Here is a 16464-nt window from a genome sequence, read left to right on the forward strand (position 1 = left end):
TTTAAAAAATCTAACAAAACCCTTGGATTTTTTGCTTTAAAAACTAAATCACATACCACTCCCTTGGGTTTTCCATTTTTATCTGGGATCAGAGGTACCAAAAAGCCCAGCAGCAAATTAGCCTAGCAACAGAAGCAAGAATAAGCCTGCAATAAAAACATACACACAGACCAATGGAACAGAATTGAGAGCACAGAAATAAACCCACATGTATATGTGCAAATAATTTTTGACAAAGAAACCAAAGAGAGCCCTTCAATAAATGGTGCTGGGAAAATAGGAAAGCCACATGCAAAAGAATGAAACTAGACTGCTGTTTGTCACTATGCACAAAAATTAATTCAAAACGGATGAAAGACCTAAATATAAGACTTGAAACAATAAATTACATAGAAGAAAACATAGGTACTAAACTTGTGGGCCCTTATATAAGAGAGGATTTTATGAATTTGACCTCAAAGATTTGGAAAGCAAAAGCAAAAACAAAAGCAAAAGTAAAATTAAATGAATGGGACTGTATCAAACTAAAGAGCTTCTGCGGAGCAAAAGAAACTGATAACAAAACAAATAGGCAGCCAAATAAATGGGAGATGATATTTGCAAACAACAGCTTCAATAAGGGGTTAATATCCAAAATATGTAAAAAAAACTCACAAAAAACAACCCAATTAAAAAATGGGCAGAGCACCTGAACAGATACTTTTTCCAAGAAGACATACAAGTGGCCAACAGATATATAGAAAGATGCTCATCTTCACTAGTTATTAAGAAAATGAAAATAAAAATTATAATTAGATATAACCTCATACCTGTTAGAATGGCTATTATCAACAAGACAAGTAATAACAAGTGTTGGAGAGGTTGTGGAGAGAAAAGGAACCCTCATTCACTGCTGGCAGGAATGCAAACTAGTACAGCCACTACGGAAAACACTATGGAGGTTCCTAAAAAATTAAGAATAGCATTATCATGTGACTCAGTAACCCCTCTTTTGGGTACATTTATTCATAAAGATATATGTACCTCTATGTTCATTGTAGCATTATTCACAGGGGCCAAGATATGGAAACAACTGAAGTGTCCTTCAATAGAGGACTGAATAAAGAAGATGTGGTGCATGTATACAATGGAATACTCCTCAGCCATAAGAAAAGGTGAAGTGTTGCCATTTGTGACAACATGGATGGAGCTTGAGACTATCATGCTAAGCTAAATAAATCAGACAGAAAAAGCTAAGAACCATATGATTTTACTCATATGTGGGACATAAAACTGAAAACAACAAATAAATTAAACAAGACAAACAAACAAAAACTGATAGACACAGACAGCAAGCAGTATGGTAGTTGCCAGAGGGGAAAAGGGTAGGTAGGGCGGCAGGTAATAAAGGGTGAAGGGGGTCAAATACATGGTGACCGAAGAAGACTTGACTTGGGATGGTGAATGCACAATGCAATATACAGATGATGTATTATAGAATTGTACACTTGAAACCTATATAATTTTAACTAATGTGACCCCAATAAATTAAATAAAAAGTAAGCCTACAACATGATGAAACTAGCTCAGTTTGAAAATATGCTTTGATTATTTAATTTAATATTTTTTATTTTGCCCCTTATTATATCACACCCTCATCTTTGTTCTCAGTTGTAGTATCAGTATACAGAACTATGCCTGGCATATAGCAGGCACCCCCAAAATATTTTTGAATGAATGAGCAAAATAATTTGCTAGAATTAAGAATGGAGCAGTACTCAATTTAGCCTGAATCTTTAGTTTGTGTCTCTTGATTGGGAAGATCAGGAAGCACAAAGATCTGCAGATTCAGATGAGGCAACTTAAGTGGGCTATTTGAAGATTCCCTCTGTCCCATCCCATGAATCAGAATTCGCTTAAATTTTCCCTGAGGTAGATGTAGACTGGGAGAATAGACAACAATGAAATTTCAAGTACCACAAAGATGGCCCTGTTAGCAGAACCCAAACCACCTCTATGTATTTTCTAACTTAGGCAGCACTGTAGTTATTCGCATTGGGCTTCAAATCAGACCAATTACTCACTGTAAAGCTGAACAAGTTATTTAACCTCTCTGAGCCTCAATGTCCTCACCTGCTATCATTTGGGTTATTAGTCTATGGCCCGGAGTTGGTACTAATGTTCAAACAAACAAACAAACAAACTAATCAACACAAACTAACAAAACACATGAAAAATAACTTCAGCTAAGTTTTCCAACCAAGATTCTTCAATTATATGAATATGTGCCTGAAAATTCACTCTGGATCCTGGCCTTAGCCCTAGTGTTGTGGAGTCTTCAAAACAAAATTTTGTTTCCTTTGTAAACTTAAAAGATAACTAAAAACAATATCAAAGATAAAATAAAAGTGGAACGTACACTCTTGGCCCGTCATGGAAAACTGACAGTACGTTTACACCAGCCCTGTTCTCTCTTGCCAGCATAACCCGGCCAGGCTGAGTCCTGATAGAAACCACTACATGGTCAAAGGTCATATGCAATGATCATCTAGCATCTCTTGAGTCTCTATCCTGATCCGTCGTGATTTCATATCATTTCTACTTTACTCTTGACCATAGGATAGTTACCATGTTTTGGCTTCCCTCCTAAGAAATAAATATATTGACTGATTCTGTTCCCCAGCATTTTATTTTAGAACTCTAGCTTGGTTTTGTCTTTGGCTCTTCAACCTCCTAACTTCCTCTAACCTGATTTTAGCTCCTAAACCCAAACCCTGGCACTAGTCTTAACTGGCTAACATTTTAGCCAACATCTAGCCCCCAGGAAAGGGTTGGCTTGGATGATATATTGTTGTAGAACACTGAATTTATCTATTATTTTCTCATTAGAAAAAGTATGTCCAATTGATTCAAGGTTCTCTCTTTTCTCTGGTACTTTTATTGGGCAAGTATAAGGGTTTAGAAGTGTTGTCAGTATATGCGAACTACAGTGATTCCTCCACCCTCATGCAGGCCGTTTGGGAAACAGTTTTCTGAGTGTTAATCTATAAAATCAGATATACTACACAAAATTACCTTTAAAAAGATGGGAGGAGAACATTAGGAGACTTGCCTGATTTAAGTCAGGGTTGATATGTAGAGTAATGAAGTATAAACTTGGCTAGGTAGGGGAATTGGGGTGAGGAGCTTGGCTTGAAATTAAGAAGGAAATGTACAAATTTATGTTACGGTCATAACAAACCATCCATTCACTGGCTGCCTTCCCTCTCAGAATTTTTAGAGATGGGAAAATTCTAAACCAAATATAGAATCCACTTAAGTTTCATGGATCTAATGTTAGAAAAAAATTCACACTTTTCAGTGTCTAATTAAAAAGCTCTGAGAAAGATCGCTTTTTGATTCAAAAGGTTAGAGCTTTTGAACTGAACTCTTAGAGGAGTCCTGATGAACCAGTAACTCTTTCACAACCTAAACAATCCATGAAGATAAGTTGGAACTGCAGGCATTACATCTGTCTCTTGCCCTGTCCCATAACCTTCACATCAGAAACGGGAGGAAATTATAGTCAGGAGGTATTTCAATTTGAAAAGCCCCAAACATTAGCAAGACAGAGTCACTGAAGACATTTTGTGAAACACCAAATACCATTTGTTCTCCAAGTCTCTGGAGAAGGGTTTACTTAAAACCGCCCCAGGCATGGAACAATAAAGATGTTTCCAACAATTTGATTAGGCTGCATCCATCTCTCGGGTACCTCTCGGAGAACAGAGGTGAGTCCCCAACAAAGGGAGAGGGGCCTAGGAATCCCTCAATTCAGTCTCTGCCTGATCAGGCAGGTCTGTCTGGGTTCAGAGTTCTGAAAGGTGAGGAGAAGGCCGTCTTTGCACACTCTACTGGGCAAATTACAAGCAACCAATGAACAAATTCAATGTACCATTCTCTAGCAAAAAGCCAAGATTTTTAACATTTCCAAGGCTAAAGGGCTCCAATTAGCAAATCCCATAGTAAGTCTTCCTATGTTTGACACAAAGTAAACATGACAAGCAGAAAAAAATCGTGACCAGTGTTTTCATGTAGGATGCTTTAGTTGATAAACTTAAGACTTCCTTAATTATCAATCCCTCTCCTCCCTTGATGTTGGGTCATGAGTAACAGAGATTTAGCTCATCTAAAATGAGAATACACATTTGCACTGTCTACTGTGAATGGGAGAGTTAAAACTTCTCTCTCTGAGTTGAGAACTCTTGGCAATACACTGGGTGAGACAATAAAAATTAGGAAACTTTTGAAATATATATGTATATCCAATGGTAAGTTTCTTCTTAAAATTATCATCTTGGGAAGCAACTCACTTATTTTCTTTCTTGCCTTCAGAGAAAGTTCACAAACGTAGGTTGAAATGCAGTTATAGTTTTCCCTTGTTTTTGACCTGGAGCAGCGTTTCCCAGTTCCACTGTTTTCAAAATTCACCCCGACAGAATGAATATTGTTGTATTGGTAATAATCCACTCAATGTATTAAAAGCTCTAAAGACAATCCCCAGAGAAAAACTCCATAACTGTATTGAACAACAGCACCATTATTAGAATGGGCCCAACCTCACAAAGGTGAATGCTTTCAAGAGGGCAACCCTTATTTGACTACAGAGCTCTGGTACATTCATTTACAATTCAGACTCAAGACTTTAGAGTCAAATCTCACAGAAGCTGGAAGGGACAATGTGGTTCAATTTCCAACACTGAAAGAAAGCTTTACATGGGTAGCCATTACCTGTCTATTTAGAAGAGGGCTTTTGCTTGAAATGCCACTACCATTTCTAACACTTTGTAAAGGACTTCTCGAAAAGGTGGAAATAGTCTTAGCATTACGTATGTCATATGCACTGGGATAAATAAAAAATTATCTAAGGCATTGGAAGATGTTTATTGACTTTGCCATTGTGCACATAGATGTGCTTGGGTACTGGAAGCTCTCAGGTGGGGACTAAGAGGTCCGCAGCATGGTGGACAGCTACTGATATGAGCAGTAGAGCTGGAAACAGGACAGCTATTGGAGGTGGCAGGAAGGCTCCCAAAGAAGGACTGATGAGGCACCAAAAAGATATATTTCCTGTTGCAAATGTTTTTTTTTTTGTTTCTTGGTTAGGTTCATAGCGTTCACCCTTGGGAAGGTCAATGGTCACAAAGGTATTTTTTTCATTCTTTTAACAGCTTTGAAGGTTAGAGATTTAAGACGTTCTCTATCGCAAAAGGATTTAATCTACTATGTCTATTATGTAAATATGGCCCAATATTAAAAGAAATATTTCTTTTCAAAATCCCACAATGATCTATAGGTGGTTATTCATTTCCCAACAAACCCTAACTGTGAGCTGTATAGCCTAGTGGCTGAATGCACAACCTTCAATGTAGACAGTCAGAATCTTGGCTCATCTACTTATTATCTGTGTGGTTTTGGGAAAATTATTTAACTCTCTGTGCCTCAGTTGCCTCACCTGTAAGATGAGAATAATGGTATTTCCCTCATATGGGTAAATGAGATAGCACAAGTAAGGAAGACAAAAGTCATGACACTTATAAAACACTCAATAAATTCTAACTCTTATTAATATCTCATTATTTATTATTTCCATTTTTATGGTCTGAAGACTGGGCCCAGGGAGGGTAAATCACTCCCCACCCACTATGTTGATAGATAATAGAAAAATGAATGATAGTTCTCTTTTATTCCTCCAATACTATTTATGTTAGAATTTGAGACTTACTCCAATGCTTTTCCTACATAATACTAATACTTGTTAAAAATATTTTAACATCATATATGGCTCTTTCCATGATAACTATAATAATAGCCAACTTTATTCTATATTCGGATCTGAGAATGAGATAATTTCATTCTCAAAAAAATTCTAGGATATATTGTTTTCAGTTTTAAAGGCTAAGAAACTGAGGCTTAGAGAAGTTCAATGACTTGCTTGAGGTCACATACCTAGTGAATGTCAGTAAAAATTTATTTTTATTTTATTTTATTATTAAGTAAGAGGCTGAGAGGCAGAGACAGGCTCTTACATGCACCCAGACCAGGATCCAACCAGCAAGCCCACTACTAGGCAATGCTCTGGCCATCTGGGCCACTACTCTGTTGCTCGGCAACAAAGCTATTTTCGTGCTTGATGTGAGGTTATGGAGCCATCCTCAGTGCCCAGGGCCAACTTTGCTCAAACTATTCAAGCCATGACTGTGGGAGAGAGAGAAAGAGAGAGAGAGAGAGAGAGAGAGAGAGAGAGAGAGAGAGAAGGGGAGCTGGAGGGGTGGAGAAGCAGATGGTAGCTTCTCCTGTGAGAATCAAACCTGGGACTTTCACACACCGGGCCAATGCTCTACCACTGAGCCAACCAGCCAGGGCCCAGAATTTGAACCTAAATTCATCCAAATCAAAATGGCTACACATAACTTGGAAAATAGTTCCATAATACCATTTGGTTTTAAATGATCCCCAAACTACCCATGTTAAAAATGGAACCTTGTAAAATATACAAATGACTCTACTCAGAGTTCATTCTTTGTAATGTACAGTTAAAAAACAAAACTTTTAAGTTAATAAGAGCTGAAAGCTTTATTTGGTACACAGTTCTTGAATCCTAGTTTTCTCACATCTAGGGCAAGGTTAGCTGGCCACAGTCTCAGGCGCTTGTGGTATTCTTTTCTGAGCTGTGACCATGAAAACTACTCTAGATATGGGATAGAAATTAGGCTCTGACATCATAATGTCCCAACACACTATTTTGACATATAATGTGCGTCCTTGTGCTTGGACAGTAACGTAGAACTGTCAAATTACATGCACAAAGCAATAATCAGGCTCCATCCCTCCTCCTTTCTTTCCTTCTTTCCTTCCTTCAATCCCTCCTTCCTCTCTCCTTCTCTCCCTAGCTCCGACCTTCCTTCCTTCCTTCCAGAAAGAGCTTCCTCTTTTGAGTTCCCTAAGAACTAGAGTTTACTTATCAGTATGTGCTCTGGAGGAACAGAGCTATTTCTTCACTCTTCAAAAATGTACATGTTTGAGGCAGAATAAAACTCCTGTTATATGCAAACCACAGGATATAAGGTAACCAAGATTTTTTTGTTTGATTGAAGTCTTGATGATTTCATCCTTTAGCACTTAACTTTAACATTGGCATTACACTTTTCCAGAAGCTTCCCCTGGTTTCCATTTGCTGGGTAAGATACCCAACCTCTGTACGCTCATATTGTTTCACTTTCCACTCATAAAATGATAGTTTTTAAAGCTTCTCTCCCTCTCTAGGCTGTACTTGCAGACAAGGATCATATCATGTTTAAGGATGATACTAAGTACCAACATGGAGTCACAGCATGATCTATTACCACGGGTTGGGCCTTTAGGCATTTAAATTGGTTGGTGTGGTTGTAAAATGGTTATTAAGTACTCTGATAGCACATGTGGCCTTATAGCAATACTTGACATAATCACAACATTTTGCACATGGTAGTGCTTGTTGACTTCATGATCAAATTATTGCCTGGAAGAATAAATACTGCACATATCAGAATCTGATCAACAACTAGAGTTGTCACTAAATGCAACCTTATAATGAAACCTTAACATGCAAGAGCGTCTCTACAGATCCCAATGACACAAATGTACTACAACGAAATCCATCAGAATCACTACTATCTTTGTGATCCTGTCCCAACACAAACACAATGCTAACCAAAGCATAATGACCAAGACTGTTGGTCTCTGGGTACTCTGTTTATAGTAGGCGTGCCCTTACCTGTCTGTGTTGTTGGGAGACTTGGTATCCCAGTCCAGTGAGGGGCTGGTTCTGCATTTTCTGAAGCAGGATCTTTTGCTGAAGTGGCAAGGGTGACCTTAGCAAAGGCTGGTTTGATAGAGGCTGGGTGGGCTGGGATGGTGGCTGCTGTGCCTGTTGCTGCTGCTGCTGCTGCTGCTGTTGCTGCTGCTGCTGCTGTTGCTGTTGTTGCTGCTGCTGCTGTTGTCGTTGCTGCTGCTGTTGCTGCTGCTGCTGCTGCTGTTGCTGTTGTTGCTGAGCTGAAATCGAGCTCTGCTGCTGCTGTTGGGTGTAGTGTAGGAGAGAGGGCTTGTTCTGAGAAGGCAAAACAGAAGGCATCTGTTGGTTTGCTTGATCTGAGTTAAAATGGAACAAAGGCTTGGTGTTGCCAAGACGGGCCTCCATGGCCGTGTGTGAGCTGTTAATAAAACTTCTACTGAGATCCTGAGGCTTTTGCTGCAGGAGCACATCCAGGTGCCCTCCCTGGGCTGAGGCGTTGGTCTTGTACATGTAGTTAGCCATGACTTTTGACTGGCTGCCGCCGCCGGCTACCCCGGGCATAGGGGAGCTCTGGGGGCTGAATGGCTGCTGACCAAAAGAAGGGCTGGGGATTTTCTCCTGCCCAAATGGGCCTGGAGATGGCCCAGCGGCAGAGGGCAAGGCTGACCAGCTGGTAGGCTGGTGCTGCTGCATCCGGGCATGCTGCTGACGGTTGGCAGCTATCTGTTTTAGCTGTTGGGCGTGGGATACTTCCTGCCAGCTTGGCAGGGTCCGGCTTGCTCCTGAGCTTGTCTGAGGCTGAGCCTGGCTCTGAGGGACCGACGGGATTGGGGATGGAGTGGGCAAGGCGGAGTTGGCCATGGAGAACGCAGGGCCAGCTGATGGGGGCCTCAGCTGCGGAGAGCCCGAAGGGCCCTGGGTCAGACCAGGTGAGTATTCACTTTTGATCACTGTCTTCTCCATTGGCAGGGAGGGCCTGGGAGTGCTCCTCTGGCTTTGCTGACCCAAGTCAATGTTAAATGGATCATCCTGCTTTATGGTGGCATTGATCATGTTCTCCAGCTCAAGGTCGCTCATCGGAGGCACAGATATGTTGGTCAGTTCATTGAAGAGTTCCTGCAGCTCAGGATCCATCAGCTGCTCTGCAGGGTCATCTCCATACCTATTAGGAAAAATATTCTCCTGGGCCATTTGGCCATCCATGTGCTTACTGCAAGACAGAGTCTCTCCTGGTTCCTTCTTCACTTCTTTCAAGCCCATGTTAAACATGCCATTGCCAGGAGAATGTGTATGGGGAGTCAGATTGTTGGTCTTTCTCAGGGCTGCTTGGCTCATCGGCAAGGTCCCTGACATGATCTGACTTTGTCCATTATTTACTTGAAGGCCTCCTTGCCCTGCAGAGAGGTTCTCCCCGACGCGGATTCTTTTGATATCAAGGAATGAGTTGTCAATGAAGCCATTGGGCCTCTTGCTATCGGCAGGAGACAAGTTAACTATCTGTTTCCTTTTCAGAGAACCCTGGAGCTGAAAGATAGAAGGGAAGTAAAAAAATAAAAATAAAAATGAGATATGAATCCAGCTATGCTTCTAATCAAAAGCGACATAATATTTAAATGTTTCTTCCACTTAAACACAGGATTATTTTTTTTAAAAAGCACAAATGAAGCAGAGTCTGGAATATAATGCAACTCACAGTGGCACAAACAGAACAAAGTAAACTGTCTCTGGAAGAGCAGATCAATGAGTCCATTAGTGGTTAGAGATCACTATGGTTCTCAGGATGGCTAGACAAGCCAATGGATGAAGAATTCTTCATGGAGCATCAGGAGTTATTGATAATATCTACAATTAATTGCCAAAATGTTGTTGCTTTCTGTTGCAGGGCAATATATTCTATCCGCATGCGCACACATCCCTGCACAGGTAGACAACCGGTGTGAGCACAACTTTGACCAGGATGGGAAATACTGGAGGCTCTAAAGCTGGGACACAGTTTCCAGTTTTGTTTTGTTTTATTTTATCACAGATTCAACCCTTTCATTACTATTACTCTCTAAGTAAGTAATTAGAAATATGGTTGTGTCCAAGGAGATATGCTATCTGGTGTTCATCTAGTTTTCCTTCTATCAGTCGGTGGCTTTGCATGCTGGCTAGTATAGCACCATTGTGTGGGTGCACAGAAACCATGACTTTATCATTTATCAAATGAGACACTCTAAGCACAGATTTTTCCTGGAGATTTATTTCTTCTATTGTATGTCTCTGAATCTCATAACCAAAACCAAGCTGTAGAGAAGCAGGCTGTGAGAGCTCCACTGAGCTAAATTCTAATTTTGTCACTGAGTGTTAAGTGACCATGGCACTTTACTTATCTGGGTCTCAATTTCCTTATCCAGAAAATGAGGACAATAACACTTAACTCATAGGAAGAAATGAGATAATGCATGTAAAAGTTTAGCACAGGGCTTGCTACAGTAAGAACTCAAGAAACCACGATTGATATAAAAGTTATGGCTTACTATAGTCTCAAAGGGGAAGGCTTCTCTAAACAGCAACAGTAGCAACAAAAATGTTAAAGGACTTCATTCCCTAAGTTACTGGTTAGATTATAAGATATGAACTTTAGAAGTTCTAAAGAAAGGATTAAGTCACCCCAGACAGTCACACCAATAAATGAAAAAGAAACTTAAAACATTCATCATTGATCTTGAGATCCTTGTTGATTTGCCTCTAACGTGAGAGACTACATCGATCAACATGTGGATTATCCAGGACAATTGACCTACTTAAATTATTAAATGTTTGCTCAGGATAACTGTAAAATATCTGAGGCAAAAGGATGCTTCCCAAATAGAAAGTCCTGCCAGTTCCCTCTTTCTCCTTTTCACTTAGCGCCTCTCTACCACCCTCCTAAGGATTTCTAGGTAACCTAATTAAGAAAATGGAGGAGCATTTTTTATATGCCATGTATTTTTAATATAGTTATTTTATTTTTCTTAGTCTTTACGGCGACCCTAGGAGATGTGTCTTATTTTATAGATGAGGAAACCAAGGCTCAGAGAGGCTCAGTACCTTGCCCAATGTCATATAGCTAGGAAGTGTTAGACTTGGGCTTTAACTTAAAGTCTGTGTTTTCTAAAGCTTGTGTCATTTTCACTGCATTATGCTGGAATTGGCTTGTTTAGGGCTAGGGTTTGCCCAGCAAGAAGGGCCAGGGGAAGTGAGCACAAAGACATCCTGGATCTCTGGTAAAATGATGGGGAACCTGGGAATGGCCAGGATGTGGCACAAAGCCAGATGTGAGCAATCTGTTTCTTGTTACCAATACCTGTTTGAAGAACCCTTTATCTGTGGTTCTGCCCATTTGCAGATGGTATATTGTTATGGTGGATATGCCATATTGGTATAACCGGTTTTTGCCTTTTACCCCTGCTAACTGGTAATCGGAGAAAGGAACCTGACCCACGCTGAGCTAACTGGTTCCGTTCATGGTAATTCTGAAATTGGAGAACTGGAAACCAGGCTCTCTTTGGGTTGTTGCACACTGATTTACAAATCTTGTGAGCTATTGATTCATTATGTCAACCAGAACTATCAAGAAAGTAAGACTGTAGAAAAAGGAGAATGAAGCATGGAGGAAAGACACAGTTTTGACAGCATTTGAGAGTCTGATTCCATTCCAGGTCAGCTCTGCATCTCACCTGCCTTCCTTGCTATTCCTTGTAATCTTTATAAAAAAATTCCCCTTTTTACTTAAGTTGATATGAGATAGGCTTCTGTTATTTTCAACCAACACTCTCAACTAAGTTCGATGTGACTTCACATTCAGTGATGAGCACTTTACAGCAAGGGGTAGGGTTTCATTTGTATCTGGGTGTGTTGCTCCTCCCTCCCTCCTCTGCTGTCTCTGCATGTTTCTGGGCTCCGACTCTTGTCTCCTCACTGATGTAGGAAACAGCATCACAGAGCACTGTCAGCCATCGCCACATTCAGCAGAAACTCACATTGCCACTGTCTGTCCTCATGGGGTCAGAAGGCGCACAGACCAGAGGTCTGGCCATGTTACCTCAGAGTGGCCACACTGATTTCTATCAGTATAAGTTACATTTTGAAAGTTCTTTCACAACTAATAAAGAACAAACAAAGGAACACATTCTTTTTTCCAGGTTTGGGTTATCACCTTTGATTTATTTTCCATTGCTTTGAAAAAACCTGTTCTGCCGGATTCTCCCATTGCTCTGGCCACTCCTTGGGCAGCAGCACAACCTCTAGGAAGAAGCACTGGCACTTTCTCTAAGCCTCTAGGATGCTAGAGGCAGTGATTAGCAATGATTGCAGTAGTAGGGATAATGATAATAATAATAATAAAAATAATAGTAATAACAAAGTCATTTATTGAGGGCTGCGTGCTAGGCATTGTGTAAAGCTCTCTGTAGCAGTCATCTCATTTGATTCTCACCATTATAAGAATCCTCATAACTCCATGATATTGCTACTACAGTCCTCTGTGGCTTAGTGATGGGCATACATTCTGAGAAATGCATTGTTAGATGATTTCATCATTGTGCAAACATGCTAGAGTGCACTTACACAAACCTGGATGGTATAGCCTATTGCTCACATAGACTCTGTGGTCTAGCTTACTGCATCCTTTAATAGCATGAATACTGTAGGAGATTGTAACATAATTATAAGTATTTGTGCATTTAAACATAGAAAAGGTACAATAAAAATCTGTTACAAAAGATAGAGTATGTGAAGGGCTGAGAAGGGAGGCACCATTGGAGGAAGGGAGAGGACACGTCAGAAGGAGGGAAGAAAGGAGAGAGGGAAAGAAGAGAAGGGGAGAGAAAGGAAAAGCAGAGATCAAGAGAGACCCAGAAAGATAAAGCTTAAGATGAGAAATAATAAAGGGGAGAAAGGGAGGAGAGAGATTCAGAGATGGAAGTAAGGAGAGAGGGTGAGGGAGGGAGGGAGGGAGGGAGAGAGGGAGAGACAGCGGGAGGGAGGGAGAGCGGGGGGGGGGGGGGAAGAACTGGACCAGAAGAAGCGTGAGCAGTGAGCCCCAGCGGTGGGCAGGTGCAGGGCGTGTGGACAGCACACCTCCTGTGGAGCCTCCTTGTATAATAAAAGCACCCAGAGCTAGCAGCAAATTCAAAATTGTAGTTGAGTCTGGCCTTTTCTTTCCGCATCACAAAATTTTTGTTTATAATCATTATTATAATATTTTCTGAGACCACCATCATATATCATATGTGGTCTGTTGTTCATCAAAACATCACTATGCAGCCCATGACTATATTTCTTAACTACTTGCTGCCCCTTTATTTTACAGATGAGAAAACTGAGGTTTGGAGATTGAGTAACATTTCCAGTTCACACAAGTAATAAGCAATAAAGCCAGAAATCAGATTAAGCACTCCCATTGCAGAGCCTGTGTGGTGTGGTCAATGGAATCCTAGGCCCTGACAGAGGTCAATGGTACCCACACTCATGTACTGAGGAGGCCTGGGATCTAGTCCTGATTCTGGCCATAGTAGATTCTATGGGCCATACTTTCTTTCCTTATAAGTAGGATTAGTTCTGAGAACTTTCCTTCCTGAACCCAGCATATAACAGGCACTGAGGGAGTGAGAATGATTTTTAGGCCTATGTTTGGTGATGTAAAGTCACCAACAAGTGTAGCTCGATGGATGACTTAAGATAGGGAATAGAAGTCCCCCTTAGTGATGTTGTGGAAGACTCATCATCAGATACATGGGTTTGAATTATGGTATAGAGTCACTTAGAGTTCTGTGGCAAAAAGAAACTATTTCAGTAGGAGTAGAGGCAGAACAAAGTTAGTCATTAATACTTCAGTGAGAAATAGTTTATGAGAAAATTCAATGCCACCTTAACAGGCCAAGACCTGTCCCAGGGAATAAGACTTAATTAGGAGAATGACAGGGAATGAAGACATGGGTTTATCATTGAGAAGGATGAGGGCATAACTAGGGATACTGTAAACTGCTCGACATAGACCTGGTAGGGAGCTGAGAAAGATGGAATGGAGAAACGAGAAGTGTCAGGACAGTGTATATCCTGAGGGTCAGAGAAGTGAACAGCTTCTAAAATGCATTTAACAACATTGAAAGGGCAGAGAAAGAAACCAGGGCTGCCCTCTCCCACCAGGACTGTCTCATCTACCAGGCACGGTCAGCACCATGCCCAGGGACCATAGCGGTCTTCGGGGCCCACAGAAATATATATTTTAATTTATATTGTAACAAAGAAAAAATCTTTTACATTGAGGAAATGTTTTAATATATAATTCTAATATATTTATCTTCATGCCAACACAATCAGAAAATACAGTTTTAAAATTTTGTAAGGGAGAAGGGGCCCTTAAAAACAAGAATGCCTAATGCTCACAAAAGGCTCTCACTTGATACTTACCAGGTATTGAATGCTTATTTTAAGGCCGGTAGTCTTAAAATAAAGACTTGTGTCGAATCTCATTTAATCTTTTCCCAGCTCTCTGAACACGTATTCTGATCCTCATTTTATAAGTGAAAAAAAAATTGAGGCTCCTGACATTAAGATCACATGGTGACTAATATGGAGGGACGATGCCAGTCCAAGTCTGTCTGGTTCCAAAGTCCTTGTTCTTAATCACTAACCACACTGCTTGCTTTCCTTTCTGCCGTTAGCTTGTCACGCATCAACACTATTCTGAACACAGTGGACACAGCCAAGACACAAGGATAATAGAGTGAAGATGTACTGCAGGTACAGGGCAAAGGCGAGGGCATTCGGGCCCCATTGGAATGGACGGCAGGGAGAGAATGGTGACATCATTGGTTGGAGGTTGATGCTGAGAGCTCAGGACATCACCCTCAAGGCTCCGATATAAGAAAGGGAAGAGACAGGGTCATGTCATCAGTCAAAAAGATTTACCAAGCACCCAGAGAGAGAGAGTTCTGAGCCGTACCCTATCCAATCATCCCTGGCAGAGAGAAAATACACAGAGGATTAAGCGAGAGGCAGGAGGTAAAGCCTTCAAATGAACACGACATTTCAACATTTACCCTGTTCCATTACCTATCTGAACGGAGAAGCTTTTTTTTTTTTTAATTTGGTACCATAAATTTGCACCCCCCCCCCAAATGATGATGTTTAATTTGTGAGATTATGCATACAATATTACCCTTTCACTAGCCATCCAAGGAAAGGGCTTCTTTGGGGAATGATTTCAACACAGCAAGTCTAGCCTGGTTTGCACACTACACAGGGATCACTGTACTTTCCTTCTCTGAGATCCAGCCAACTGTTTCTTTTCACTCTCCTCCTTGTTCGGATTCTCCTATTTGAACACGTCCATGCTATTTGAGGCCTGCGGTCTCTGCAGGGGAAGGCGTAGGTCAGCTCAGGGCCAGGTCCAGACATAGTGGCCTGCCTGCCCCTAAGGCGGGGTAGGGGTGACCAGACGCCTAGGGACAGGAAAAATCCAGCACACAGCAAAATTGGGGCTGGGGTCCCTCTATAAACTCTCCTTTTTTTTTTTAACAGCTGTGCTTTATTCTTCCAAAGGACTCGAAACATAAACTTCCTGGAGGGACTTAAAAAACACCATTATTGCACAACCCTCTGGTTTCTGTTTCATCCCCTGCCCCCTATTCCTTTCCACAAAATAAATGATTCTTTGTCTCCTGGGCTGCCCTAGAAACAGGGAATATGCCACACAAGGGTAACAATTCAGTCCATAGGTCACATATTTTTCTGCCTGTCTCAACGAGGTATAAACACGAGAACCGAAGTGACCACTGCCGAGACACGCAGGGGACTACCTCGGTCCCGTCACCTATGTGCAAACCTTCCTCAGGCCACTTCACATGTGGCTCTTTGGAAATAGGCTTGGGAATAGATAACATTAGAAAGAGACCAAACTCTGGATTTCGTTCTTGAAGTAAAAATGTTTGGGATTCTGGAACAGTAAATTCCAGCTCATCACAGTACCCGGAGGGGAGAGCAGTTCCTCCGTGGCTCTCCTGCCACCAAACTAGATGGAGTTTAAGGCTTTTGCTGAAGATGTCAAATAGCTCTCACTTTTTCTTAGGCCCTTGTAGATTTCTGAGCTTTCCTGCACTGTTTTTCTGCACTGTGAGGTATTGTTTTACGTCCGTACAAATAGTAATTAGGTTTGCCCAATGACATTTTCAGCTCTTAGAGGGTAGACACTGTGTCTTATTCTTGACTGAGTTTCTTTCAGCACCTACCACGGTGCTGGGCATTTTATAGGTGTTCAAATAGTAGTTTGTTGGCTGATCTCAGTACTTGGGAAGCCAGATCCTTCTAAGTACGGAGCAGTAAAACAATGGCAAGAAGAAGACTGGCTCTGAGGAACGTTTTTATATTTAATTCATAAGCAATGTGATGGCTGCTTTTGCGTATCGCTTGAGCAATCATTTTTGTCTGAATCCTAATGTCAGGGGCATGTGAAGCTCTGAGAATTAGAACCCCGAGAAAAGCTCATCGGCATTCGTGTGAACCAGAGTGAAGGGTGCGTGACGTTTGGTGCTGAACTCTAGGTGGTAGGGAGCCTCCGGGAGATATTCCAGACGTGGGCTGCGACGCGAAGCCCCACTGTGGCCCCACGCCCCACGTGGGAGGAAGCACCGGAGAGACGGGCGGCC

The 16464-nt window shown here is 41.4% G+C and overlaps 1 protein-coding gene across 1 annotated transcript in view; it reads right to left on the bottom strand.

Annotated features, from left to right (window-relative positions):
* Nucleotides 1-16464, bottom strand: part of MAML2 (mastermind like transcriptional coactivator 2) — a 352070-nt gene that overhangs the window by 104380 nt on the left and 231226 nt on the right. The window contains exon 2 of the mRNA XM_066371136.1: nucleotides 7775-9316. Coding sequence (XP_066227233.1) covers nucleotides 7775-9316 — 1542 coding nt within the window. The remainder of the gene's footprint in view (nucleotides 1-7774; nucleotides 9317-16464) is intronic.

This window comes from Saccopteryx leptura, chromosome 1 (genome assembly GCF_036850995.1).
Source record: "Saccopteryx leptura isolate mSacLep1 chromosome 1, mSacLep1_pri_phased_curated, whole genome shotgun sequence".
Classification (NCBI taxonomy): Eukaryota; Metazoa; Chordata; class Mammalia; order Chiroptera; family Emballonuridae; genus Saccopteryx; species Saccopteryx leptura.